At 54.2% G+C, this 25,320-nt stretch overlaps 1 protein-coding gene across 1 annotated transcript in view; it reads right to left on the reverse strand.

Moving 5' to 3' along the window:
• Positions 1-1,402: 1,402 nt before the first annotated feature.
• Positions 1,403-25,320, reverse strand: part of EHD3 (EH domain containing 3) — a 28,102-nt gene continuing 4,184 nt past the window's right edge. Inside the window, exons 2-6 of the mRNA XM_059943651.1 lie at positions 18,970-19,146; positions 15,429-15,526; positions 6,136-6,548; positions 5,429-5,593; positions 1,403-2,012 (exon numbers count right to left, since the gene is read on the reverse strand). Of these exons, the coding sequence (XP_059799634.1) occupies positions 1,485-2,012; positions 5,429-5,593; positions 6,136-6,548; positions 15,429-15,526; positions 18,970-19,146 (1,381 nt within the window). The 3' untranslated portion in view covers positions 1,403-1,484. The remainder of the gene's footprint in view (positions 2,013-5,428; positions 5,594-6,135; positions 6,549-15,428; positions 15,527-18,969; positions 19,147-25,320) is intronic.

Below are 25,320 nucleotides of genomic sequence, written 5' to 3' on the forward strand. Positions count from 1 at the left end.
GAGAACGGTGGGGATTTGCCAAGGACGCCGCAGACTCCTGGGGGTCCTGCAGGGAACACAACCTTAGACCTCTCAAACTGGCCTTCAGAGGATCAGCAGGAGGTCCCACTTGATAAAAGTTGGTGGCTGCATTTGAGCTGGGATGATTCAGGCTACTGGGTGGGAAGCAGAGCAGAGACAGAGGCGAACAGCACCCAACAGGCCAGCCCACTCTCCCGCTGGTGCTGTTGGGCTTCTGCGATTTTAGGAACATGGGGAGCATCGCCAGAAGCCACGGTTTGCTTCTGTGCTGTGACAGATGGCCAGACCGATGGCCCACCAAATGCTGGCTGGCCCTTCTCCCTCGCCAGCCTGCCCTGGGAGGCCATGAGGGGGCTGTGTGCTCAGCTTATTCGCCATGGTTTGTCATCAGCCAGAAACGCTGGGACCCTGCACATCATCACAGCAGAGGGCAGAGTCTGTGGCCCTGGCTCTATCACACGTGAGTTCTGTGACCCTGGGAGGCTCACCTGAACTCCTGAGTCTCAGGCTCCTCTCTGCAAATTGGAGGTACTAACACATACTTCCTCGGAGCGTGGTGAGGACCACATGGGATAATGTATAGAAAGTGCCTAACACAGCTCCTGGCACTCAGAAGAGGCTGGATAAATGTGAGTCGAGTACAAGCATCCAAACATAGAGGCCAGGTGGGAAAAAATATGAATGTCACAAAATCTGTGGAATATAAACCACCTTGACTGGCTATGAGAGCAGAGGATGACAGAACAGTTTCTTTGCTTTCTTTCCTGCCAAGTTTTTCCCTTCTCTCTCTGCTTCTGGGATTCTTTGAAGTGAAGTGCAAGCAGGTTTCAAAGCCAGGTCTGCCAAGGCAGTCAGAGCCTAAGCCTGGGAAAGAACAGGGCTCGGGGCCACGTCTCTTCAAGTCTGCGGCTTGGTTCGCTGAGGACGCTTCCCTCCTCCCCTCCCCTCCCTGCCGCAGCTCCCCTCCCCTCCCATCTCCTGGCCCCAGAGCAGACTTCATATTAGGAAGCCAAAGAGGGGGGAGAAAGCACAGAAAAAAAGTGGATTGTCTATTAAGTGAAAAGCCTTTTCCACCTGCTCTGAGTCCGGGGAATCTGGAGGTAGGTGGGCCATCTGTGGGTGAGTGAACTGCCCCCTCTGTGGGAGAAGGCAGGTCTTTGGGCAGTGGAATAGGGGAGGGAAAGAGGGATGGAGACCTAGGCTTGACACCTGGGACCCTGGGAGTGCTCCTGTGCTTCAGCCAATGCTGAGAACTTGGAGATGTGTCTACGCAAAGATCCACCTAGAAACCTAGAGATCACTGTCCCCTCTTATCCGCAATGCTATTCTCAACATGTGTGTGTGTGTGTGTGTGTGTGTGTGTGTGTGTGTGTGTGTGTGTGTATGTGTGTGTGGCTGTGTGTATGTGATCGCCTCTCCCATCTCCTCTAACACCTGCCTGCTCTGGACCTCCCCGCCTCCCATCACTCGGTGGCTTTCCTCTTGGATGGGGGTATGAGGTGGGCAGGCAGCTCGTTGGGCAGCTCATGCCCCTCCAGCTTGACCTTGATGAGGTGGTTGGCCAGTGCGAACTCCTCGTCATCCAACATGCCATCCTTGTCAATGTCGGCCAGCTTCCAGATCTTGCCCAGCACGCTGTTGGGCAGCTTGGAGCGCACCATCTCCTTCTTGGCATTGGCGCCCGTGATCTTGCCATCCACTGGTGACAGGGTGTAGAAGATCTCATCATACATGGGTTTGTCCCTGGCCACCACCCACTCAGCATCATCGATGCCCTCCCCAGCCCCCTCCCCATAGCCGTGCCCGAAGGGGCCATGCAGGGTGCCCTCAAATGCTCCGCCCTTCACTATCTGGGCGGGCCGCTGTGTCTCCTCCTGGCGCACCAGCACCATGAGCTGGGCAATGTCATGGGCCAGCATGTCGTCCACCACCTCCAGCAGCTTGCTTTTCAGTGGCTGGAATTTGCTGAAGTCCTGGGCCTGCAGCTGGTCCTGCAGAAAGAGAGAGAAAAAAGAAGGTGAGGCCAGAAGACAATGGAAGGAGATCCACAAAAGATATGAGAGGAGGAGAAAAAAGGCACGTTGGCTCTTGGTGGATTTTTCAAGAGAGAAAATAGTTGCAGGGGTTGGAGAAGAAAGGGAAATTTAACAATCACTGGTTTGATCCATTTGGATTTCCTTTAGCGTTCTAGAAAGCAAATACAGTCAGCTCTCTGTATCCGAGGGTTCTGCATCTGTGGATACAGAGGGCCAACTGTACCTCACCATTTTATATAGTGAACTTGAGCATCCATGGATTTTGGTATCTGTGGAGGGTCCTGGAACCAATCCCCTGCGGATACCGAGGGATGACTATAATTAAATTTCTCTTTAAGTTAGTTTTGGCTATTGAACAGTGAGTGGTTCTTGAATGCTGTACCCCTCTGAGACTGAGCCATGCGGGTGTCTACTTCAATACTCGAGAACACTGGCAGTGCTTTCACTACATTAATTATCTCATTCACTTCCCCGTGACCTTCTGAAAGTGGGAAATCACATGCTATCCCTATATAGGGAAGGAAAAATGGAGGCATAGGCAACTAAAAACAAATCATAGTAGAAGCCAAAGGTCATTCCTAAGCCAGTAGTTCTTAATCAGGATGCTCTCGGGATTATCTGGAGAGAGTTTTCAACTATTGGCTTCTCCCTGAGGGTTCTGACTCAGTAGGCACGGGCAACAGCTCCCCTCCTTGACTTCCCATGACCCCCACAGCACACAGTAAAAGAAATATGTTCCGCTTTGCATGTCTTTGCCATTTTGAAAGGTCCTGAGTCTCAAGCATCCAGCTTCTCCTTGGCCTCTGTAATGATAAGACAAGAGCTTCCTGCTCCCACCCTGGCTCTGGCCACAGCAATCTCAGGACACTGGGCAGAGGCCAATGCACAGGGGACAGTGGCAGGACAAGCACACTGAGTTCACTGCAGAAAAATTCAGAAAACACCCACGGCTACATTTCAAGACCAAGTGTGAGCCTGGGCATTCTCACCTCCCTTCTAGGGCAGGGCTGGACCAGGGAGGCTGTGGGGGCTGGAGGTTGGAGGGGGGAGCAGACAAGCCTTTTCTCCTGCCCTCAGCACGACCTCCTAAGGTCCCTGTCTCTCCCAGCCTGTCCACATCTAAGCGTGTTTGGTGGGCTCCCAACTAGGGGGTCCCAGTATCTTCCAGAGGACGTGAGGGTTGCTCCCATCGGCCCACACATATGCCCCCACCGGACAGCTATTTACATACTGATCCAGCATCCCTGACAGAACCTGACATCAGACAGGCAAACAAGTGAGAAGGTGAAACCATTTATGTTGCAAAAGAATTCCTCACATAGTCATATGGTCCCTTTCAAATGTCATCTTCCCCAAATGTTTGCTTACAGATCATTAAATTCTTAATTCAAAGAGAAACTGAAAGTTGAAACAATTCTGAAATTAGTGACTGGCTCCCGGTAGGTGGTTATAGGAATGAATGGATACATGAACAAATGCATACTTTGGATGTCTAGTCTTTCTTTCTTTTTATTTTACTAGATAGGAAATTAAAAATACGTATTTGGGACTATACTGATATTCTGAAACCCTAAAAGCAACAAGAGCAAAAACAATATTACTACTACACCTGCTGCTATTTTTTCCTAATTCCCTAATTCTTAAAAACTTTTCATTTTTATTTTTATTTTTATTCTTATTTTTCTAAGCTTAAACCATGGTAGCTGATAATGTGAGTTGACTTGTAGTCACTTAAATCTTTTTTTTTTTTGTTTTTTTTGGTTTGTTTTTGTTTTTGTTTATTGACTTTTATTTATTTATTTATTTATGGCTGTGTTGGGTCTTCGTTTCTGTGCGAGGGCTTTCTCTAGTTGCGGCAAGTGGGGGCCACTTCATCGCGGTGCACGGGCCTCTCATTATCGCGGCCTCTCTTGTTGCGGAGCACAGGCTCCAGACGCGCAGGCTCAGTAGCTGTGGCTCACGGGCCTAGGTGCTCCGCGGCATGTGGGATCTTCCCAGACCAGGGCTCGAACCCGTGTCCCCTGCATTGGCAGGCAGATTCTCAACCACTGCGCCACCAGGGAAGCCCCTCATTTTTATTTTTTTATTTTATTTTTTAATAAATTTATTTATTTTATTGTTTATTTTTGGCTGCTTTGGGTCTTCGTTGCTGCGTGCGGGCTTTCTCTATTTGCAGGGAGCGGGGGCTACTCTTTGTTGCGGCGCGCGGGCTTCTCATTGCGGTGGCTTCTCTTGTTGCGGAGCACGGGCTCTAGGCGCGCGGGCTTCAGTAGTTGTGGCTCACGGGCTCTAGAGTGCAGGCTCAGTAGTTGTGGCGCACTGGCTTAGCTGCTCCGTGGCATGTGGGATCATCCCAGGCCAGGGCTTGAACCCGTGTCCCCTGCATTGGCAGGCGGATTCTTAACCACTGCGCTACCAGGGAAGCCCTTCATTTTAAAATAATTACATGAGAATTAATCATGAGAAGTTGCAAAACTTGTGCAGAGAGCTAGGTTCCTTGTGCTCATCACCCAGCTTCCTCTACTGGTGACATCTCACCTAACTTGCTACTGCATTTTAAGAGCATAGTTGGTGCCAGGCCATGCTAAGTGCCTTGCAAATATTCTCTGATATACACCCACAATATCCATATAAGGTGGTGCTTTTGTAGCCTCGATATGTAGATGAAAAGACAGAGGGTCAGAGAGGATCCAGTTAGTATGGTGTGGTAGTTTTTTGCTTAGACCTTGGACACTCCTGGGGTTTCTACTTGCAGGCTGTGTAAACACTACTAAAACCGTAGGCAGGTTAATTACCTTTGTAAACCTCAGTTTGCTTATCTGTAAAAGGAGGATGAAATGCCTCCCTCAGAGGACTTTTCACACATAAGAAACTATGTGTGACTGACCCTGGCCCAAGAGAGGGGCCCATGGTATGCTCCGAAGATGGTGAGCTCCTGTGCGGATTTCTGCTTCTCTGTGGCTTATGTCCCAAATCACTCCCAAGGAGGAGCTCAGTGGTAAACTTAAGCAATGAAGGGCCGGGAGAATGTCAGGTGACTTGTCCTGTTTCACATGACGTGGCGGGGATTCCAAACCTGTGGTGGCCAGGACTGGGGATGGTCATAAACTTGAGGTATCAGACCCCCGAACATCCTCTAACACTGCTGCCCACTGGGAGCACTGGGGCTCCACGTTTCTCCCTGGGCCCAGATACGGCCCCTGTTGGGCCAGTGTCAGCCCAGCAGGAAGGGCAGACCCAGGGCCATCTGCCTGCCTGCCTACTGATTCTGGGTTGAGTTTCCACCCGGGGAATCCGAGGGTGGCCTCCTCCTCCAAGCTCAGGCTTCTTAGGCAGCTTGTTCCTTTCCTGGAGCCCCAGACCCCGGTTACCTGCATCCTCTTCAGGTTGGGGAAGTCCCCAGGTGAGATCTGATGCTCCCGCTCGATCTGGCCGTAAATCTCCGCCAGGTTGTTCACCAGCTCCTTCTTCTTGTTGTCCTTCCCGAACACCGAGGGCATCTCCTTCTTCAGAGAGCTGATGATGTAGGCGTGGACCTGAATAACAGGGGCAGAGAGAAACCTTCAGATCGAGACGTCAATTCTCTCCTTCCCTCTAGGGCGGCTCTCACCCCACCTCTTCCCATAAATCCCCCCTCCTCCTGCTCCTACTTCCGAAATTATTTCTGTCTCCACCCTCTTTCTCTCCCATTGCTTGCAGCGCACGTGGTTTTGCTAAACCCTGGGGAAAGGTGAGATTGTGGGGAGGTTAAGGTCAAGGCAGTAACAGGGATGGAAATTCTGGTGATGACGCTGATGAGGAAGACAGTAACAACAGCTGACGTGTACAAAGCACTTCTGAGGACGCCAGGCACTGTGATGAGGGCTTTTCCATTCTTTATTCTACTTTACCTTCTAACCCTTTCATTTTACGTATGTGGAAACAGGCACAGCACAACTCAGGGCCTTGCTGGGGTCGGAATCACACAGTAAACTGTGGAGCTGAGTTCAGTACGGCCATCTGACGCCAGGGCTTGTGATCATTACCACCACACTCTCCTGCCCTGCCCCCCTTCCCCCCGCCGCCCAGGTAGCCTCACCTTGGCCAGCCTGGCCCTCTTGATGAGGTCGTTCAGCTTGCGCAGGGCAGCGTTTCGCGGCAGACTCTGGATGTCTCTGAACAGGTCCTGCTCCTCGGCCTCAAAGAGCTTCCGGTTGTCTGGGATGAGAAGGGGGTGGGACCAGAAGGAGCCGATGTAGACCCGGATCACCTCCGGGGTGTTCACGATCTTCCCCAGGGACCACATGAGGGCCCCGTACACCCGCATCAGCTGCTGCGTCTCAATCTGGTCCGCCTTGTTCAGCACCACGCGCATCTTGTCCTCGTGGTTCTTGAGGGCCTTGATGACTTCTGAGAACTCATCAGAGATGTCCAGCTTGTGGGCGTCGAAGAGCAGGATGATGCGATCGACCCGCTCGGCGAACCACTCGAGGACGGCCGCGAAGTCGTACCCTGCGACACAGCAGAGTCAGGGAGCGGGGCCTTTGGGGCGGAGGGTAGGGTTTTGGGGGGAGGCAGCCGGTGCAATAGAAATAACATGGTCTCGGGAGGCAGATCTGGGTTCAAATCTGGCTCCTCCACATTTTCACAATTTGGCCTTCAGCCAGTTACCAAATGTCTCTGAGTCAGTGTTTTTCCATCTATAAATGGGCGTACTAATAGTATCTAGTTAATAGAATTTTAAGGACTAAAGATGCTCAGAGCCCAGCACCTAGCAGCCGCTCAGTAGATGCTAGTTATTATTACTAACATCATTGTCCCCATAAAACACAGCCACCATCCAGCTCCCCTATCCTTGCTTACTGCATTTAGGAGCCAGGGGCCCTGCTGGAAAAGAAACTCTGGACATATATTTTGAATAAAGACCCAGAAATTCTTAACAAGGTCCCAAGGTTCAGACCATGCCCATCACTGATCTGGAAGAAATCTGAGGCTCTTGACACACAACTTCTTCTCATGCCTGCTCATAAGCTCGCTTCATTCCTTATTCATCAGCTGCAGCCCCCAAATTCCCAACTCTTTTTTTTTTTTTTAATTAATTAATTAATTTTATTTTTGGCTGTGTTGGGTCTTTGTTGCTCTGCGCGGGCTTTCTCTAGTTGCAGTGAGCGGGGGGTACTCTTTGTTGCGGTGCACGGGCTTCTCATTGTCATGGCTTCTCTTGTTGCGGAGCACGGGCTCTAGGCGTGCAGGCTTCAGTAGTTGTGGCACGTGGGCTCTGTAGTTGTGGCTCACGGGCTTAGTTGCTCCACAGCATGTGGGATCTTTCTGGGCCAGGGCTCGAACCCGTGTCCCTTGCATTGGCAGACAAATTCTTAACCACTGCGCCACCAGGGAAGCCCCAAATTCCCAACTCTTAAAACCACAAGGGGTTTCTTCCTTAGCATGGGACAGACCTCTGGCTGCCACACGTTGGTTATCTGGCACTGAGCTGCTTCAGGTCAGGCTGGTTCCAGGAACTCCACAGCACCTGCTCTGCTCAACCCCAAGTAGCAGTGGATCCGGGAGGGCCTGGAGGGGGAGGTCATGCCAACAGTCTGCACATTCAGCCTCATATTCACTGACCCTTAACAGCTGGAAGCAGCTTCACCTCTCTGTGCCTCAGTCTCCTCTTCCATGAAATAGAGGACAATAGATGGGGAAGTGAGGCTCAGAGAGGGGAAGTGACTTGCTCGAGGGCACACAGTCCAGGAGCAGCAGCACGGGGATGAGGGTGGAGGTGTTAGGCCCTCTGCTGCTCCCCAGTGCCACACCTCTGGCAGGGAGGTAGGAGCCCTTCCTTAAGCTCTGGTGGGATCAACGACCCTGGCTCCCAACATCACAGGCTTTCAGGGGCATAGACTCTGGGGCCCCAAAGCTCATTGCCACCATTGAGTGGGAGACCCAGCCATCGGGGGGGAAAAAGCCAGCAGTTCCTGCCTTGCCTCACAGAGGAAGATTAGAGACCAGGGCAGGTCATTAGGCAGCTGCTTTGCAACTGAGTCAGATGCAAGCAGCTCTGCTCGCCTGGAACGGCAGTCCTCAACTTGAGCGCGCAGCGGAATCCCCCAGGGGGCCTGTTAAAACCCAGATGGCTGGGCCTACCTCAGAGCTTCTGATTCAGTTCACATCATGACCTCATTTCCCCTTCGCACCACCCTCTGCGGCAGGCACAATCCCACTTTCCAGAGGAGAAACCTGAGGTTCAGAGATGAGGGGAGAGCCAGATCACCGGCATGCTGGGGGGTCAGGATTGGACCCAGCCACGGGGCCCTGGGCGCCCTGCAGAGGCCGTGCTGGCAGCGGTCCTGCACCTGCGCCCCGCCCCGCCCCACCTCCCGCTCCCTGCCCGTCTCCTCCCTGCACGCGGGCCGGCCAGCAGCCCCCCAGAGCCCAGGCGACCCGTGCACTCCTGCTCCCGGTGGGCCGGCAGCCTGCCCCTGCTCCCTCCCCTGCCTCCTCCCTTCCCAGGGCTGGCTCCAGGCTATTTTCAGTCTCCCTCAGCACAGCCAGGTGGAGGGCAGCGCTCACCTTCGCTCACCTTCTGAAGGCCGTCCCTCAGAGCCGTGGGCAGGAGGGGGTGCAGAGGGCTCAGAAAATCAGGGCAAACTGACTCCCGGGCCCCATCCACCCCAACCCGGAAGACAGGTCACGGCCTGGCTGCTTTGGTGCCTGGAGCCTGCAGGCTTGCCCTCGGTTGCAGCTGGGGAGGGCAGGGGGCTCAGAGGCCTCTGGCCTTCTGCTGAGACCTGCTCCCAAATCTAGCCTGACAAGGTTTTGGCTGTGGTGGTGCAGGCCGCGGGGAGGGCAGCTGCGAAGAGCGTGCTGCGCCCGCCCTCCCTCCCTCTGCCCGCCCTCCCGTACAGCAGATTTCAGCCCTCACTGCTCAGCGCACCGGCTCACTGCTCGCAGGCAGCAGCTCACAGCCGGCGTGCAGCCACAGCAGCTGGCCCTGGGCGCTTAATGACAGGGCTCAAAGCAAGTGGGTGAGATGCGCCCAGGGCCAAGCAGAGGGAGGGCCAGGACCAGAACACAGGTCTTCCTGCCCTAAGCCCAGCACTCCAGCCAGCCCTCCACGGGCTGGGGAAAGCCAAGGGGCCAGAGAAGCTGCAGAGAAGCGGCCTCTGGCCCCTGAGCTCTCACCAACCCCAGATGGCAGCAGCTGTGCAAGAGGAACCTCAGCTGCAAAAGCTTGGACGCGGGTGGGGCAGATCCCAGCGAGCTGACCAGCCCCCGCTTGGGGTGGGGCAGGAGAGTGGCAGCAGCAGGTCAGTGCTGCCGGAAGAGGCCGGCCCATGTCCGTTCCCGTCCTCACGGCTGGGTCAGGTGCCCCTCAGGCAGGCCCTTGCCTCTCTGCTCGCCCAGGGGTTTATCCTCCCCCCAGAGCACAGGGAGCTGGGCGGGGCAGGAGCTCCTCCATCCTTCTCTGCTTCCTCTGCGCCCAGCACGGTGCCCCCCACACAGTAGGTGCTCTATCAGCATTTGCTGAACAGACCTGAAATGTGAGCCCTGTTCTGCCTTTTACATCCCAGGGACAGTGAACAAGTCATCTCTGGGCCTCAGTTTTCTGGTCTCTGAATTGGAACCCACCAGACCCTGCCAGAGGGTGGCTGTGAGGATCCAATCAAAGAAGAGGATGCAGGTGAGGCTGCTTGCCTGTGACCCTGGCTGTCCCTACGGCTCTGCCCCTTTATAAAGAGCTCCTTCCAGGCGCCAGTTTCCATGACTTGGGTGTGCTCTGAAGGGGTCACCCGAGGAGCACTGGCCCGGGCAAGCTCACCTCTAGTTTCTGCTCAGCTATGAATTTGCTGTGTGTCCTTGGGCAAGTAGCCTCCCTTCTCTGGTCCTTGGTCTCTTTGCCTGTTAATCCACAGAGTTGGACTGGAAGATCTCTGAGTTTCCTTTCTCAGTTCACAATTCCCTGCTTCTAAGACTGAAGGTATGAGGGTGGGGAGTACAGCAGGATGGATGGAGATTAGAAACAAGGAAGCTCTTGCAGGACAAGGAGAAGGAAGGCTGGGGGCTGCTGTCTTTGATGCCCTGGGCTGCCTATGTGAAGCCTGCTCCTGCCTGAGAACAGGCAGATGGCTTCTGCGAACCCGTTCTAGGATTTCAGAAGCACAGAGGCCTCCTATTCATCCTCCCACTTTTGCAAATTTTGTATGTTCTGGCAAGGCTGGCTATCAAATTACCAACTGGGTAACGCTGGAAGCTTTCTCCTCAGGTGTGGCTGTGAGGAAATGAGAATCAAGCAAGGACTCTGTGGGCTTCCTCTGAAGCTCAGCCTCACTGATCCTGGCTATTCAGAGCCTAGCAGGCTCCAGGCTGGGTATTTAATTATTTCTGTAGGCTGGGCTTATGCGTATCCAAGAATGGGAGCATCTGAAAGGCACAGACGTGACCTATTAAGGAAAAGGGAACGGGTCGGCTCTCCCATTTATTCTGTGTGGCCTTAGGCAAGTCTGAACCTCAGTTTTTTCAGCTGAAAAACGGGAATAAAAATGACTGACTGATGAGGGGTCAATGGTAGAACCATGGCAACAAGATAGCGGAGGGAGGGCCCAGACTCAGTCTGGAGTCTCTGCCCCTATGTCTAGGGTGATAGGCCCGCTTTCCCTCGCTGGTCCTGGGAACGGCTCTGAGCCCCAAAATAGGAGCTCTTGAGCACCTGCAGCAGCCCAAGGGCTCATAAGATATGGACTAGTGGGTGGTGGGAGACTCAGGCTCCAGGAGACTGATGGCGAAGCTGGCTGTCCTGGAATTGCGGGTAGCAAGTCTGCCGCCTCTGGAAGATCTGGTGTGCAGGCACCTGGAGCAGAGACTGGGCAGCCTGCAGGGAGCTGGGGCTCTCCCCACTGACCCCAGGCTCCAGTGGAGTGGAAGGAAAGCATTTCTAAGTAATGCCAGGCAGGAGGATGTCAATGAGACAAACACAATAAGTGCGGCTACTCCTTAGTCATCAACCAGCTTCCTTCACAGCCTGAAAGACAGTGCAGGGGCTTCCCTGGTGGCACAGTGGTTAAGAATCCACCTGCCAATGCAGGGGACATGGGTTCGAGCCCTGGTCTGGGAAGATCCCACATCCCGCGGAGCAACAAAGCCCTTGCGCCACAACTAACTACTGAGCCTGTGCTCTAGAGCCTGCAGGCCACAACTACTGAGCCTGCATGACACAACTACTGCAGCCCGTGCGCCTAGAGCCCGTGCTCTGCAACAAGAGAACCCAGTGCACTGCAACGAAGAGTAGCCCCCGCTCGCTGCAACTAGAGAAAGCCCGCACGCAGCAACGAAGACCCAACACAGCCAAAAATAATTAAAAAAAAAGCTTATTCAAAAAAAAGAAAGGCAGTGCAAGGGTGCTGACAAGGCAGCACATTTCTTTGTATTTTCAGCCACACGATCTCATTTGATCCTCACAACGCTCCATGTGCCAGGAGGTAAACAGGCACACACAGGGAAGGGAGAGGGAACAGAGAGGTTAAGGGGCTCACCCAAGCTCACACAGCCAGGTGGTGGCAAACTCGGGCCTAGGACCCAGATCCTTACTTCCATCTGCAATCCCTTCTCAACTCAGAGCCCTGCAAGGCTGGAGCTCAGGGGGCTGAGCCCTCCAACCAGGCACTTACTTGTGGTGGGTACTTAAAAGGTCCCATCCTGCCCCCCAAAAGCTTTCAAGATTTAAAGACATTTTAGCAAAAGAGAAATTAGAAGGCATCAATTTGCAAAATGTGGGAAGAGTTCAGATGACAAAGGCCACACTACTTGCTTCCCAGAAGTAACCTTGAAAAGCAGCCCAGCAGATTCATCCCAGGCCTCCCAGAGGGCCACAAGTTGTCAGTGCAGCCTTTTAAAGGGAGTCGGGACCCTGCTGCTCTGTCCCCGCGTGTGATGCCCCCAGAGCCGTGTATGTACAGCATGCGGTCTGGGGCCCCAGAGGCCCCAAAGTGAGGATGCCAGGGATGGGAGGATGTGAGGATCAGCCCAGACCCTCCGGGGTCCCCCAGGGGAAAGTTGTACATGAGAGTTTGCCCTCATTCCTCTTCTTTGAGTTCTTCCTGGGCAGGCAGGCCACGATAATGTGCTGAAAAGCCACTGGACGGGGAAGCAGGAGACCAGAATTCCCATCCCAGTTTTGTGACCTGGGCAAGTTTTTTCCTGCTCTGGCCCTCCTGAGTTCACCTGTACAGGAGGGGGTCCACTGGGAGTGATGTGTGCAACGCGCCATGGGGTTGCTTTTCTAGGGTGGGGCCTGTGGGGATTTCTAGCCGAGAAACAGACAGGAAATGCGGTTCCCAAGCGTGAGGACACTCAGGCTTCCGGAGCCCTCCCACCTCTGCTGCATCCTTGCTTCTTCCCAGTAATGAGTCCTGGGCTGCATCCTGTTACTTCCAGGAACTGCCTCCCTGCCCCTCTCCCGCCCACCCCAATGCATCTACATCCAGAGACAAGTGTGGGCCTGGGACCTCCCGGGCTCAGGTTCCCGGATGTCCCTTACTTCTGCTCTCCCCTCAAGACACACACAGCCCCCCAGGTCCGGGCAGAGGGGCCACACTTTGTCCAACTGTGGCCTGGGGTCTGAGTGCTTCTTCCCGTGAAGCCTGAGGCCCGGGGAGCCCTTGGGAGCAGCTGGCTTTCCAGAATGTGGCACATCAGGCCTTGGCCCAGAGGTGGCTCTGTGTGGATTTGATAACGATGCCCTGGCATCAGGCTCGGTGAGCGGAACGTGGGCTGGATTTCAGGCTTCATACAGCCCTCAGTCGGGTGCCCTCCTGCAGGGCTGTCCGTGGACTATCCACGGGGCCCTGCCCGGCCCTGGACTGGAAGAAAGCAAGAAGCACCAAATCTGTGCTGCGGCCACACCCAGAGTTCTGAGAGCCCCGGGCGAGGAGCCACGCGAAGTGCGTTTGGTTCTGTGCACACACTTGTGTGCGTGTGTGGGGAGCGGGGTGTGGAGGGAGGTGTGATGTGTGTAGATGGGGGGTGCATATGTGTATAGGCATAAACTGAACTACTGAGTTCTACGGCTGATTGTGGAAGATGCGGAGGGGGTCTTCATACTGGAAACTTTTCTCATTTGGGGTGCCCCTGATATCTGAGGGTGTCTGATCCCTGCCCCCCACCCAATTTTCCTGGTCTCTGTGGAGTGCTGGGGTCAGCACTGCCCCAGGCTGATGATACAGGAATGGCGGCCCAGCTCTCAGCTCTTGTTTTTATCACAGGCTACTTTTGCCAGCAGCTGCATTTATAGTCTAGAATCAGGAAGGCAGAGAACAAACTGGTCTGCATAGATACACACAGGGCTATCATTTCTCCCAGAGGTGGGGTGAGACCTGGTGGTAGTCGGTATGGGGTGGGAGGCAATAGGAAGGGTGGGCAAGAAGAACAAGCCCCCAATTTGCTGTAGAGCAGCCACTGAGGTCCAAAGATAAAGTCAGGAGAAAAGGTAGAGGGATAGGAAAAGAATGGAATGGAACAGAAGCTGAGGAAGGCAGGACTCCCTAGGAGCAGGGCTGCCACGCACAGCTGCATAGCCTGTGCACTGCACAACTGCAAGGAAGGCCATTCACGTAGATTAACCTGGGGTTGTTTAACAGGGTGACCCTGGATGGCAGATAGAGAGGAAAGAAGGGAGCTCACTGTGATCCAGACCCAGAGCTGATGTCTGTGTTTCCATTACCATCTGTGGACCTCACGAGGTCATGTGATGGGTATCATTACCCCTTGTTATGCACGGGGACATTAAGGCTCAGGGGGAAAATGTGACCTCTGGAGACCCACAGGTTCTAAAACCCAATGCTCTAAACTCCCAGTCCAGTGCCCTTGGAATCCCTGAAGGCTGGAATCCTCTCTGGACCCACCTGTCAGGCTGCACTAGCCTTGTGTAGCCCCCACCCCCTGGGTAGTTCAGGTGGAGAATTTTGGCTGCTCTCCAAGCCTTCCTCGAGGAGATACAGGCTATTTGTGTGAAACAGTAAATCCCCTTTAGGCCTAAACTCAGGATGAACTTGGAGGAAGACTTACGGCATGAGGTTAGAGACTGGTCAGGAGAGAGGGAGTATCTAGGGAAACAAATAGAAACAAGACAGAGAGCCACCCACACTGCACCCTCCCCCGGACCACAGGGCCCTGAACAGGGTGCCAGGGTGCTTACAAAGGGCAGGTAGGACAGAAGGAGATGCTCCTCCCCCCAGGGCCGTGGGTTCTTTGCCCCCCTCGCCCTTGTACCACCATACATGCACCTCACCCCAGGCACGTGCAGGAGGAAGGCAGACAGTCACCTAAGGTCAGTTCAGGGCAGAGTCCTGGCTGCTGCTCAGAGAGCTCTTGCCAGTCCAAAGCCTCCCCTTCCCGGAAGCTGCCCTCTGAGTGCCGATCTGGCTCCTGCCCAGCTCCCAGCTCCCAGCTCCTAGCTCCAGGACTGGGGTGGCTGTGGCTTCATCAGCTTTTCTTCCCAGCAATACAGCATGCGGCGCAGAAAGGGTTGGGGGCTACCTGGGGCACACAGCATGGTGTGGCAGGAGAGGCTGGGGGAGGGGAGCCGGGAGCTGTAGTTTCAAGATTTTTACAGTATCCATCTAGGAATTTAGAGCTCGGAAAAAACCAGTGATGGTGATGATGATGATGGTCTATAGCACCTCATGTTTGCTGGGGACTTGCTATGTGCCAGGCAGGAGGCTTTTTACCTGTATTATTTCTTTTAATCCTCAAACAACCCTAGAAGGTAGATAGAATTATGTCCCCTACTCTACAGATGAGCCAGCTGAAGGAAAGAAACCCGCCAGGTCACCCTGCCAGGAAGTGTTAGAGGCAGGCTCAGGACGCTGGTGGTCTGGCTCCCGAGTTCCATCTCCCGACCCGCATGCCGGCAACCTCCCTCAGTGAACAATTACCCACATCTGTCTGGAATGAGCAGTTTTCAAGGGCTTTCACATACCCAGCTCCCGACTCTCACGCCCCAGAGCACACTGTCATCCTCACGTTGTTGGCTGGAGTCCTTGGCAGGCACTTGTCTCCCCTGCAGAGCTGCAAGCTCCTGGGGCAGGGGCAGCCGGAACTTCAGAAGCAAGCCAGGGTCTGGCCCATGAAGAAACCCGATGAGGTGCATAATGCAGACGCTGATGTCTCCATTTCACAGATGAGAAGACCGAGGCCAGCCGTCTCCTGAGCTGCAGTGGACCCAAGCCCATCTGCTGACCCTTGCCTAGGACGACCCCACACAGCACACGAGGCAGCACTGGCTCATCAAGAGACAGCAAGGCCCCGGGAGCCTCTCTCCTGGTATGCAAGCCAGAGAACGTACCAGAAAGAACACAGCACAGAGTCAGAGCCAACCCTACCAGCTGCCTCACTTACCTCGGCTGATCCTCTGCTTCTCCCCGGAGAGGATGCCCGGCGTGTCGATGACGCTGATGCTCTCCAGCACGGGGTTGGGCAGCTGGGCGCACACGAACCTGCAGGGGTGGGAGGAGACCCGTGGTGAGCCGCCGTCCTGTCCTTGCCTCTCAGGCACCCTCGTTTCAGCCCCATGCCAACCTCTCCTGCCCTGGGCAGAGGTTCTGAAGCCCGGCCGCCTTCCAGTGCAGACTCCCAGCTCCAAGCTAGACTCAGCCCCAGTAGTGGGCCCAGGATCTGTACTTTGAGGAAGCTCCCGGGGTGGTCCTAAGGCAGCTGTGGGCCTAGGTTTGTGAGCCCCTGCTGTCGGGGACACCAGGATGTCCAGCCCTTGATCCCTGCCCCCAAGGAGCACAGTCTGGTGGAAGAGCAGAGGCATGCATAAGGACAACCACGATATGGGTGCGATGGGAGCAGCGCCCCCAAGGGAGGTCAAGTGAAGGGCTCGGAAGATCCAAGGTGGAAGGAAGCCTTCCTGGAGGAAGCGGCACTGCAGCTGGCCTCGAAGAGTGGGGCACACCACCCAGGAACGTTTATCTGGGTTTCTAAAAGGCTGTGCAAATACCAAACATTGCTAGTAGGATAGCAGTCAAGCCTTATTCCAGGAAATATTCCCAGTATCACATCCCAAAGTCTCCAAATACAAATTGGTAAACCTAAGCTAGATCCTTCTGACTTCAAGCCTTCTCTCTTAAATGCCATTTTTGGTGGAAGCCAGCAAGGTGTCTGACCATCACAGGTACAGTTCACGGTCCCAGAGTTTCCAAGAACAGACAGGGAAGGGAGCCTCTGCTACCAGTGAGGTGGCTGCAGAGATGCAGGTTAGGGGACGAGGCTGGGGATGCCCGGGAAAGAGGGTCCGGGAAGCTTCTCAGAGGACGCAGAACCTGAACTGAGACCTCAAAAGATGACCAGCGTTTGCCAGGTGGACAGGGGTGTGGGCAGGAAGCCAGCGTACATGCGTGTGCGTGCGTGTGTGTAGCTATGTGAAGATACAGACATGCACAGAGGGGAGATTGGAATTATTGGAATTATGCTGCCACAAGCAAAATGCCTGGAGTAACCAGAAGCTGAAAGAAGCAAGGAAAGATCCTCCTCTACAGGCTTTGGAGGGAGCATGGCCCCACCAACACCTTGATTTTGAACTTCTGGCCTCCAAACTATGAGTCAGTAGTTATTTTGAAGCCACTCAGTTCGCGGTAATTTATTCTGGCATCCCTAGGAAACTAATAGAAGCAGGTGTAAATGCAGCCCAGAAATGAGGGGCGGGGAGAGAAAAAGAGGGGGTGAGGGAGTGTGTGTGTGTGTGTGTGTGTGTGTGTGTGTGTGTGTGTGTGCAGGCACCATTCCAGGAGAGCACTCATCACTGAGCGAGAACCAGAAGGCTGGAGCCCCTAGAGATGTGGCCGAGACAGGGAGGCAGGGGCCAGATCACAAGGGCCTTGAAAGCCACATTAAGAGACGTGGATTTTATACTGAGGGCGGTAAAAATCCATTGGAACATTTTAAGCACAAGAGTGACACAGTCTGATATGATGGTTGTCAGCATGTCCAGTTCAGTTCAACAAATATTTATGAAGCATGTGCTGTGTTTCTGGCACTGCGCTAGATAGCGGGGGCAGAAAAGTCCATGGCACAGCCCTCGCCCTGACGAAGCCCATGGTTTTCATTGTGCCTGGGGCCCAGCCACATTCGGGTCCTTAGGTTCTAAGGCACACTCCAGTATTCCTCAATACATTCCACGTTTTGCTGAAGCCACCTTGAGCGGGGCTGCTGTCACTTGGTGACCAGAAGGTCGTGTACGTGGGGCGGCTGGTGTTTGGGGCCAGGGCTGCGGTTGAGGTATCACCCAGGCTGGGTGCATGCAGTGAGAAGGGCAGGGGGCTGAGGATGCCACCAGGTCATAGGAGCCAGAGACCAAGGGGACCAGGGTCTGCTAGGGAGGCAGGAGGAGGGCCAAGGAGCTGAGAGGGGCTGCTGGTTGAGAGAAACCAATACCCAAGAGAGATGGGGTAAGGTGAGGACGGAAAGTGCTCACCGCTTGTCACTGAGAGGTCGCAGATGACCTTCACACGGGCAGCTGTGACGGGGTGAGGCCATGTTCCACAGGTTGGGGGACAGGAAGAAGTGAGGAGGCGAAGCCCTGAAACTTGGCTGCGAGAGGAAAGCGAGGCGGTAAGGGCTAGTAGGGCCTGCTGCAGGGCTTGCAAGAGCAGATAGATAGTTCCAGGCGGAGAAGGAGCCAAGGGAGGGGGGGAGCTGTCAGAAAGAGTAACTGACAGAGCCGTCCCTGGGCAGATGGCCGGATGCACGGGTTGGGGGCGCAGGGGCGCAGACCTGAGGGGAAAAGAGAGGACTCAGCTCTCTGCAGGCTGCGTGGACGGCAGGGGCGGGGTTGGGGGGACGGGACGGGACTGATGCAGGTAAACTCCCTTTACGGACAGTTTAAAACAAACCAGCTACAGGGAACCCATGGATACGGGCTTCCACCTTCTCTAGAATAGGAAGCAAGGTCATGTTTGTGTGTATATATATATATATTTTCAGTTTTCTCTGCCTGGAATGTCCTTTTTTTTTTTAACCCTTTCAGTGTGATTTCACTCATGATTGAACACCTGGTTCAAATGCCAACTTTTCCGCCAAGTCCTCTTGCCTTGGAGGAGGACGTTACTTATTATCCTATTTTACAGATGAGAAAAGTGAGACACAGACCGGTCAGGTAACCTGTGTAAGATCGTGGTGCTATTTGGTAGGATTTGAACCCAAGTCGGTCTGAAGCCAAAGCCCATAGTCTTTACTCTAAATGCCTTCAGTTAGAGAAAGTAGTTTAAAAAATTTTAAATGCAATACAGATGCAACATTGTGGTGTGGATCTACATAACAAGCGTGACCAGGGGATCAGCCTGCATTCTAGTTAAGCAGAATAATGGGAAGGCCTGGGTCAGCTTGCCAAGCAGTCTCTAGAGCTTCCTCCACTGACCCAGTGGCCCTGGTGTCTGCAGGCTGACTTGTCCCAGGGGAGGTGACTTGTCCAAGGTCACAGAGTGAGTTTAGTAGGGGGGTCAGTGCTCAAAGCCAGGGCTTCTACCTTACGTCCAGGGCTCCTGCCACCAAGTAAAAACAATATCTAGGCACAGAGAGGAACCTTCCCTTGTCTCCTTCCAGTTGGATGCAAAGCCCTTCCGTAGTTTAGGCAAAAGCTGGGAACTACACAGAGCAGCCCTCTCTGCTTTTACTGGAGGGAGGTACACATTAGAGAAATGTGATTTAACTAGTTGAACCCTTCCCCCAACTTGATCGGGAGAAATCAGCTCAGTGTTTGCAGCTCCTGCATCCCTAATCAATGGTGGTTTCATTCCCAGCAAGAAGGGGACAATCAAGAGAGATTCCAGGTTTGGAAAAGGTACAGAGTTTCCCAGGACCCTGCCCCGCCCTTTCACCTCTCATACTCCAAGAAGAAAAGAGAGCCCCCAAGGCCTGTGTGTGTTCCCTCTGCACTCACCTGTTCAAGAAGGCATTGCCAAAGGCGTTCAGTTTCCTGAAAGGTTTCTTAGGATCCACCACCAGGGCATTCCCGGGGATGATGCCCTCCACCTCTCCCTGCATCACTGCAATGAAGGAGTCCGTGGTCGGCTCGGGCCCAATCCTCATGCCTGGGAAATCCTGTTCCAGCAGGTACCTGGCAGAAGGGAACACAGTCATGATGCAGGGATTCTATTCACAGATCAACACCGCATGCCTACCACAAGGCGGACGGTGTGAGTCATGGCAGAGGGGCAGATCCAGAGCAAGGAGATTTCACAGCAGGGAGAGATTTTCACCGATGGGGAGTCCAAAGACCGTTGGGAGGAGGTGGGATTTCAGTTGAACTTAAAATAACAAATCTGTCCTTCTTGGTCCTTCTCTTTTTCCCTCCATGAAGCAGTGCTGGGGGTGTGGGGCAGGGGGCGCGGGGAAGAGCAAGGTTTGGGCTCAGAAATAAAGCATGGCTTGAAACTGATTCCTACACAGAATATTGTAGACTTCACAGCTGTAGGGAGTCTGCCGAAGTCCCTGCACACAGGCATGGTTAGAATTAGATCACCCATAGGCTCTGCTGGCCATTCATAGGTCCTTATTTATTTATCTGCTTAGTCAGTCGCTTAATGTAAAAACAGCTCGTACATAATACAAACTGTGTGACAGGAACACTATGACAAGTGGATGTCCATCCCACCCTAGACTTTTGGTCCCACCCTCTAGCACAGGTACCAGGCTGTAGCCCCAGGGGACAGGTGCCTCTCTTTGCTCTGCTCCAGGCCTGGGCAGTGAGAGCCCAAGGCCACTGCCCTTCTCCACAGCTCCCTTTAGAACACATGGTGAGCCACAGAATGAAGAGAACAGGCTGGAAAGACAACCAGGCCCTTTGGAAGGAGCTCAGAACAGCTTTGAGCCCAAACAGCTTACGGCTGGACTTCGGGCGGAGGAGCCCAGAACTGCCCTGGGCTGGGACAGGCCAGAGAAGAGTCCTAGGGTCCATGATGGACAAGGAGCTAAGGGGTGTGTTGCCCAACAAACACAGACATTTGGGTGAGCCCTCACCGTGTGCCAAGACCCTCCCCCTAAACCTTGCGGGCCAATGTTCACGCTCAGAGGGAAAAGTCAAGGAGCCCTCAGGAGAAGAGATGGCAAGTCAGAGGCTGCTGGCTGGGGAGAGAGCCTGAGACCTCCAGGACCAGCGGTCCTCAGCTGGCTGCCCATGGAGCAACCGTGGAGCTCCAGCTGCCGGTGCCGGGGCCCAGCCCAGAGGTTCTGACCCGCCGGCTCAGGGCGGGGTCCTGGCGACCGGTCCTTTTTAGGAACTCCCCAGTTGATTCTGATGTGCAGCCGGGGTTGACAACCTGCTCTAGACCCTGTTATTATGCTGATAACACCACTGACGCTCAATAGCATGTCCATGCCATACATCGCACTCATCACTTTGAGAACGTATCTCTTTCTGGCTTCACCGCACCCCTATAGGTAGGTACAGTAGGGCTCTGCGTATCCGCGGGTTCCACATCTGAGGATACAACCAACCGCAGAGGACCCGTGGTTGAATCCAAGAATGTGGAACCCGTGGATCCGGAGGGCCGGCCTTACTGTGCCATTTTACATACGGGACTTGAGCATCTGCGTGGGAGGTGGGGTCCTCGAACCAAGGTCCCGCAGATACTACCAAGGGACGGCTGTACTGAAGAAACCCAGGCTTTGAAGGGTTTCCTCAGTACAGCTGTCCTATTAGCTCACTATTAACTCTTTAACGTGATGGAGCTGGAATCCAAACCCTTATCAGTCTAACACCAAATCCTTTTCTCTTCAACTGTCTTCTACCCCGAGGAAATGCTCTCTGCCCACCCTGTGCCACCCCAAGGTGGGTCTGCTCTGCCCAGCGCGTGGCAGCCAGGGGCACTGGCTGGGGTTTCTTCCGGCTCATCGACATCCCTCTGTGTCCTGAGCTGTTAGTTTACTCTGTGTTTCCAGGGCAGTTCAAGTCGGGTTGCCACGGGCTCCCTCCCCAAGGAGCTGGCAGGGGAGCTGCTGCAGAGGGGCCACTGCCCAGGGCCACCCCGCCTGCACCGGGGGTTTTAGGTTGCCTTGGGAAGCCCCCCATCTCCCTCCAGGATCCCAGCCCCACATTCTGGGTGTGAAGAGAGGATTTCCTCCCATCAGAGGACCATTTTGAAAGCTGGATTGTGATGAGGAAAGATCACCACAGCCGCACTTGGACGACGCTTCATGCTTTCTCAGATGCTCCTCCTTCAGGGTTTCGGGCGAGAGACAGGGAACCTCAGGGCCCGGGGCCAGCAGACCTGGTTTCTCTAACCTTCAAAAGGTTCTCGACCTCTGCAAACCTCAGCACTTTCCTCTGTAACTTGGGAGATCATTGTTCTGATTTATTAAGCACCTGTGATGTGCCAGGTACTGTTCTAGACTTTCCGTGAATTGTCTCATTTCATGTCACGTTTCTGCTGATGTGAGCACTATGACCCTTATCATCAAATGGGCCTCATGGGTGAACCCACCTCATCGGATGTTCTGAGGGTTAAATAAGTTACAGACCTTAAGCACATAAACCAGTACCTAGGACCTAGATCACCATCCCATTTTACAGAAGAGAAGATAAAGGTTAAACTATTTGCTGCAGGTTATGCAGTCAGTAAACAGCAGAGCTAGGATTTGAATCTAACACTCACGCTCCTAACCACTACATTCGCTGTCTCCCTTCCTGCCTGAGGTATCTCCTTGATCAGGAAATGCAAAAGGGCTGAGCACGCCCTTGGGACTAGAAGAAGTGGGGCAAGAAAGCCACAAAAGAATCTGGTTTGGCAGGAGGCTGGCCCTGGGGGCAAGGTTAGGCTTCAGGGCCCACAAACCCAGGAACTACTCATCTCCATAAACATCTGCCCTTGGGGTTCACACTTCGGCCTCGGTGGGTGGGATGTGGCAGCAAAAGCTGTTGCTATCAGGTGACCCAAGCAGGCCCCAGGCCCACTGGATCTAAAAGGATATTCTTGGGACTTGAAGCAGTTTCACGAGAATCAACACCATGATCTGGAAACCCCACCCATGCTTGGCCCATGTGCAGGGAGCACCGGTCCCAGTGGGTGCCTGGGTGAGAAGCCCCAAGCAGGGAGTGTGGCATGGGCGAATTCTGAGGCAGAAGGAGGGTGGTGGATATCATCAAAGGCTTCAGGGACGGCTGAAATAGACAGGGGTGGAAGCAAACAGCCTGAGGCACCCTTGAAAATGCCCAGCCTGAACACTGCCAAGCAGCAGTGAGGAAGTACCTTCCTGACCCAGACGGCTCAGAGTTCATCCCTGAGATGCACTGTGCTGGCAGGCAAAGGGTGCTGCGCCCCAGCATAGCGGGGGCCACTTCCTGGGACGTTCTGGAGCCGCAGCCTCAGGCGGCCCAGCCAGGGCCTGGAGGCTGGAACTGCTGTCCTGCCTCCTCGGCTAAACCCACATGACCCCAGGTTTGCCGACCACACATGAGTCTGGAGAAATACAGAGTCCAGTGAAGCCAACAGCAAGTCCAGGGATGCAGTCAGGCCAAGCAGAGAACCCAGGGCTGGGTAAATTCTCAGGGACATTTGGGTATGGCCTGCAGCCCCAAGTGCCCCCTTAACAAAGCCACCACTGTGTCCAGAAAGGAAAATCTATTGAGGAATATCATGGCTGCTTCTCTATGGGAAGTGATACAGCTGGCCTCTGTTGCCAGGCAAAAACATTCCCAAGGCAGTGTAAAAAAAGAAAAGTTAATTCAAGCCTGGGTGGGAGCAGCTGAGACGGGGAAGCAAGAGAATAAGGCGGGGCCGACAGGCTGAGCACCCGCTGTAAGGCCGGTGGCGACCTTTCCCTGAATTATTCCACTTAATCGGTCCTAGAAGCACTGTGGGATGGCTGAATTATTTCAGTTTTGCAGGTGAGCAAGTTGAGATGGAGTCTGCCCGAGTTCAGGGCCAAATACAAATATTTAGAGGCCGAAAGAGCTGAAAAGTTTTGGGTCCCCCCTCCTTGCTATCCAATGTAAGATAAATACTAAACCATAAAATGGGTATAGGGAAGTCCAACGCAATTCAGATTTTACCCATGAGGCCTACTTTTCTTCATATTTTTCTTAAGCAAACTCTTTCCTAACATTTCCCTCATCTTTTGGTGTCCTGCTTGGCTGGCAATCTAAGCATGTGGCTTGCATTACTGGTGACCTAAGCACCCCGGGTAAGGCGTGGAGCCAAGAATCTTAACCCAGTCTCCAGTGTACCCATCTCTGCAACAGCGGGACCAACCCTCCCTGCTGCTGGAGCAGCATCCAAGGCGAGGAACAGAGGGCCTGGGGCCACAGGAAGTGCCACCAGAGGCCTTGGGCTGGCTGGACCCTCCGCCTTGGCTCAGTTAGGGAATGCGCCTTGGTGGGTGTCTGCTTCATCACAGATATGACCTTGGACAAGTCCCTGAAGAGCCCACTGCCTCAGTTTCCCCAGTTTATAGAGCTGGGCTAATCCTGGGTTTCTAACTAGCCCAGAGGGTTGGAGTGAAGGTTTTGAGATGACATACTTGAGTTTGGGAAAAGCAAAGGCTACACCAGACATGCGCCCACATTGGCAGAGACAATAATTAGAGAAAACAAATGTCTCATCACTGCCTGTAAGAACTCAGCGCATTTCTACCTGGACTCCAAATCCAGGGCCCTCGCCACCTCTGTGAAAATCCACATAGCTCTTAATTTGCATATCTTCAGGTAGACGCAGAAGGCACGTATCACTTTCTGCCCGTGTTATAGGTTATTCGTGTTATATATCTGTATCTCGGTTTGTTTTGTTTCTGTGTTTTTGGCCGCACCATGTGGCGTGTGGGATCTTAGTTCCCTGACCAGCGATCGAACCCGTGCCCCCTGCAGTGGAAGCGAGGAGTCCTAACCACTGGACCACCAGGGAATTCCCATATATATCTGTATCTTTGATTTCTCTAAGCCTTGTGTACCTCAGCTTTAAAATGGGGTCAAGACAATAATGCTTGTCCTGTCAGCCTCTCGGGGTTCCGGGGATACCGTAAGTCACTCCACGGACACAAAGTGACGTAGGAGGTGGGGGACTCAATGGCTGAGTTGAGGTCTGAGTCAGCTCTCTGCTGCACTGTCCCTGGGGCGCAGCAGCCTCCACCAGGGATCAAAGTGACCCCAGCACAAAGGAGGCCAGTGGCCAGACTGTCAAGCCTCCCACTAGCCTTGCCTTGTCCGCCCACCCCTGCGACAGGCTGGCCTGAGTGACCCTATGAGGTGTCACTATTCGCATGTTAGAGACAAGGACACTGAGGCTCAGAAAGGTCAGACCTTCCTAACATGGCCTCTTGGCTGGGAACTGGTGGGGCCTGGGTTCTGCTGGGCCACCCGTGTTCTTTCCGTGGCTGCGTTCCGCTGTCAGTGGGAGTGGGATGGAGCCCTTCCCCAGAGGTCCTTCTCCCAATGACCTCCACTCCTGACTCTCAAGGCAGATCTTAAGCCGGACCTCAGGCAGGTGGACCCAGTGTCTCTGCCCTAGGCTCTCTGCTCCCTTGAGTAACACTCAAGCCTTGTAAGAGGCAGGTGGATTTCCACCTAGTCCCACTTAAGGACCAGCAGATCAGAGCCCTGGCAGGAAAAGGACATCCATGGACCTCAGAGGGGGGACAGGAGTGAGGACTTGCAGGGGCCGTGGCTGGCAGGATGGGCCTGGCAGAGGTCAGTGGGTCTACCTGGAATGGAAGGATGGCCCCTTCTCTAGCCCTTCAGCTTTCCAGAGAATCATCTTTCCTGGGTGGTGATGCCGCCATGAGGCCTGGGCAGCAGAGATGCCAGGGAGATGATGGGAGAGGGCACAACCACAGGCAAATGCTGCGTCACCTTGGGGGGAGGATGCAGAGAGCCCCCTGAAAAAGTGGGGGAGGCCGAAAGGGCTGGCTGAGCAGCCCCCCCGACTGGCCCACCCCACCATGTGCTCATTCATAGTTGAGAGTCCGGGTCACGCTATAGAAGAGCCACAGGCGATCCTCAAGACCAGCTCAGATCTCCCTGTGGAGCGCCAGGCAGCTTAGCTCCAGCAGCCCTGGGCCCCATACCCAGTGCTCCCGGCCCTCTACTCCAGTGCCGCCGCTGTCCAGCGAGGCCTCCCTTGCGGCCCCTCAGACACTGGGGACACTGGGCCTTGCAGTCCCTGGGGCAGCCAGTTATTCACCTCCATGTCCAGGGGGCCAAACGGTGAGAGAGAGGAGGGACTTGAGGCTTCAGGCCAGCAGGAGGAAGAGTGAAGGGAGAAAAACAGCAGAGGAGGGAGGGAAGGCTGTCAGGCCAGAA

Source organism: Balaenoptera ricei, chromosome 13 (genome assembly GCF_028023285.1).
Source record: "Balaenoptera ricei isolate mBalRic1 chromosome 13, mBalRic1.hap2, whole genome shotgun sequence".
In the NCBI taxonomy this organism is placed as follows: Eukaryota; Metazoa; Chordata; class Mammalia; order Artiodactyla; family Balaenopteridae; genus Balaenoptera; species Balaenoptera ricei.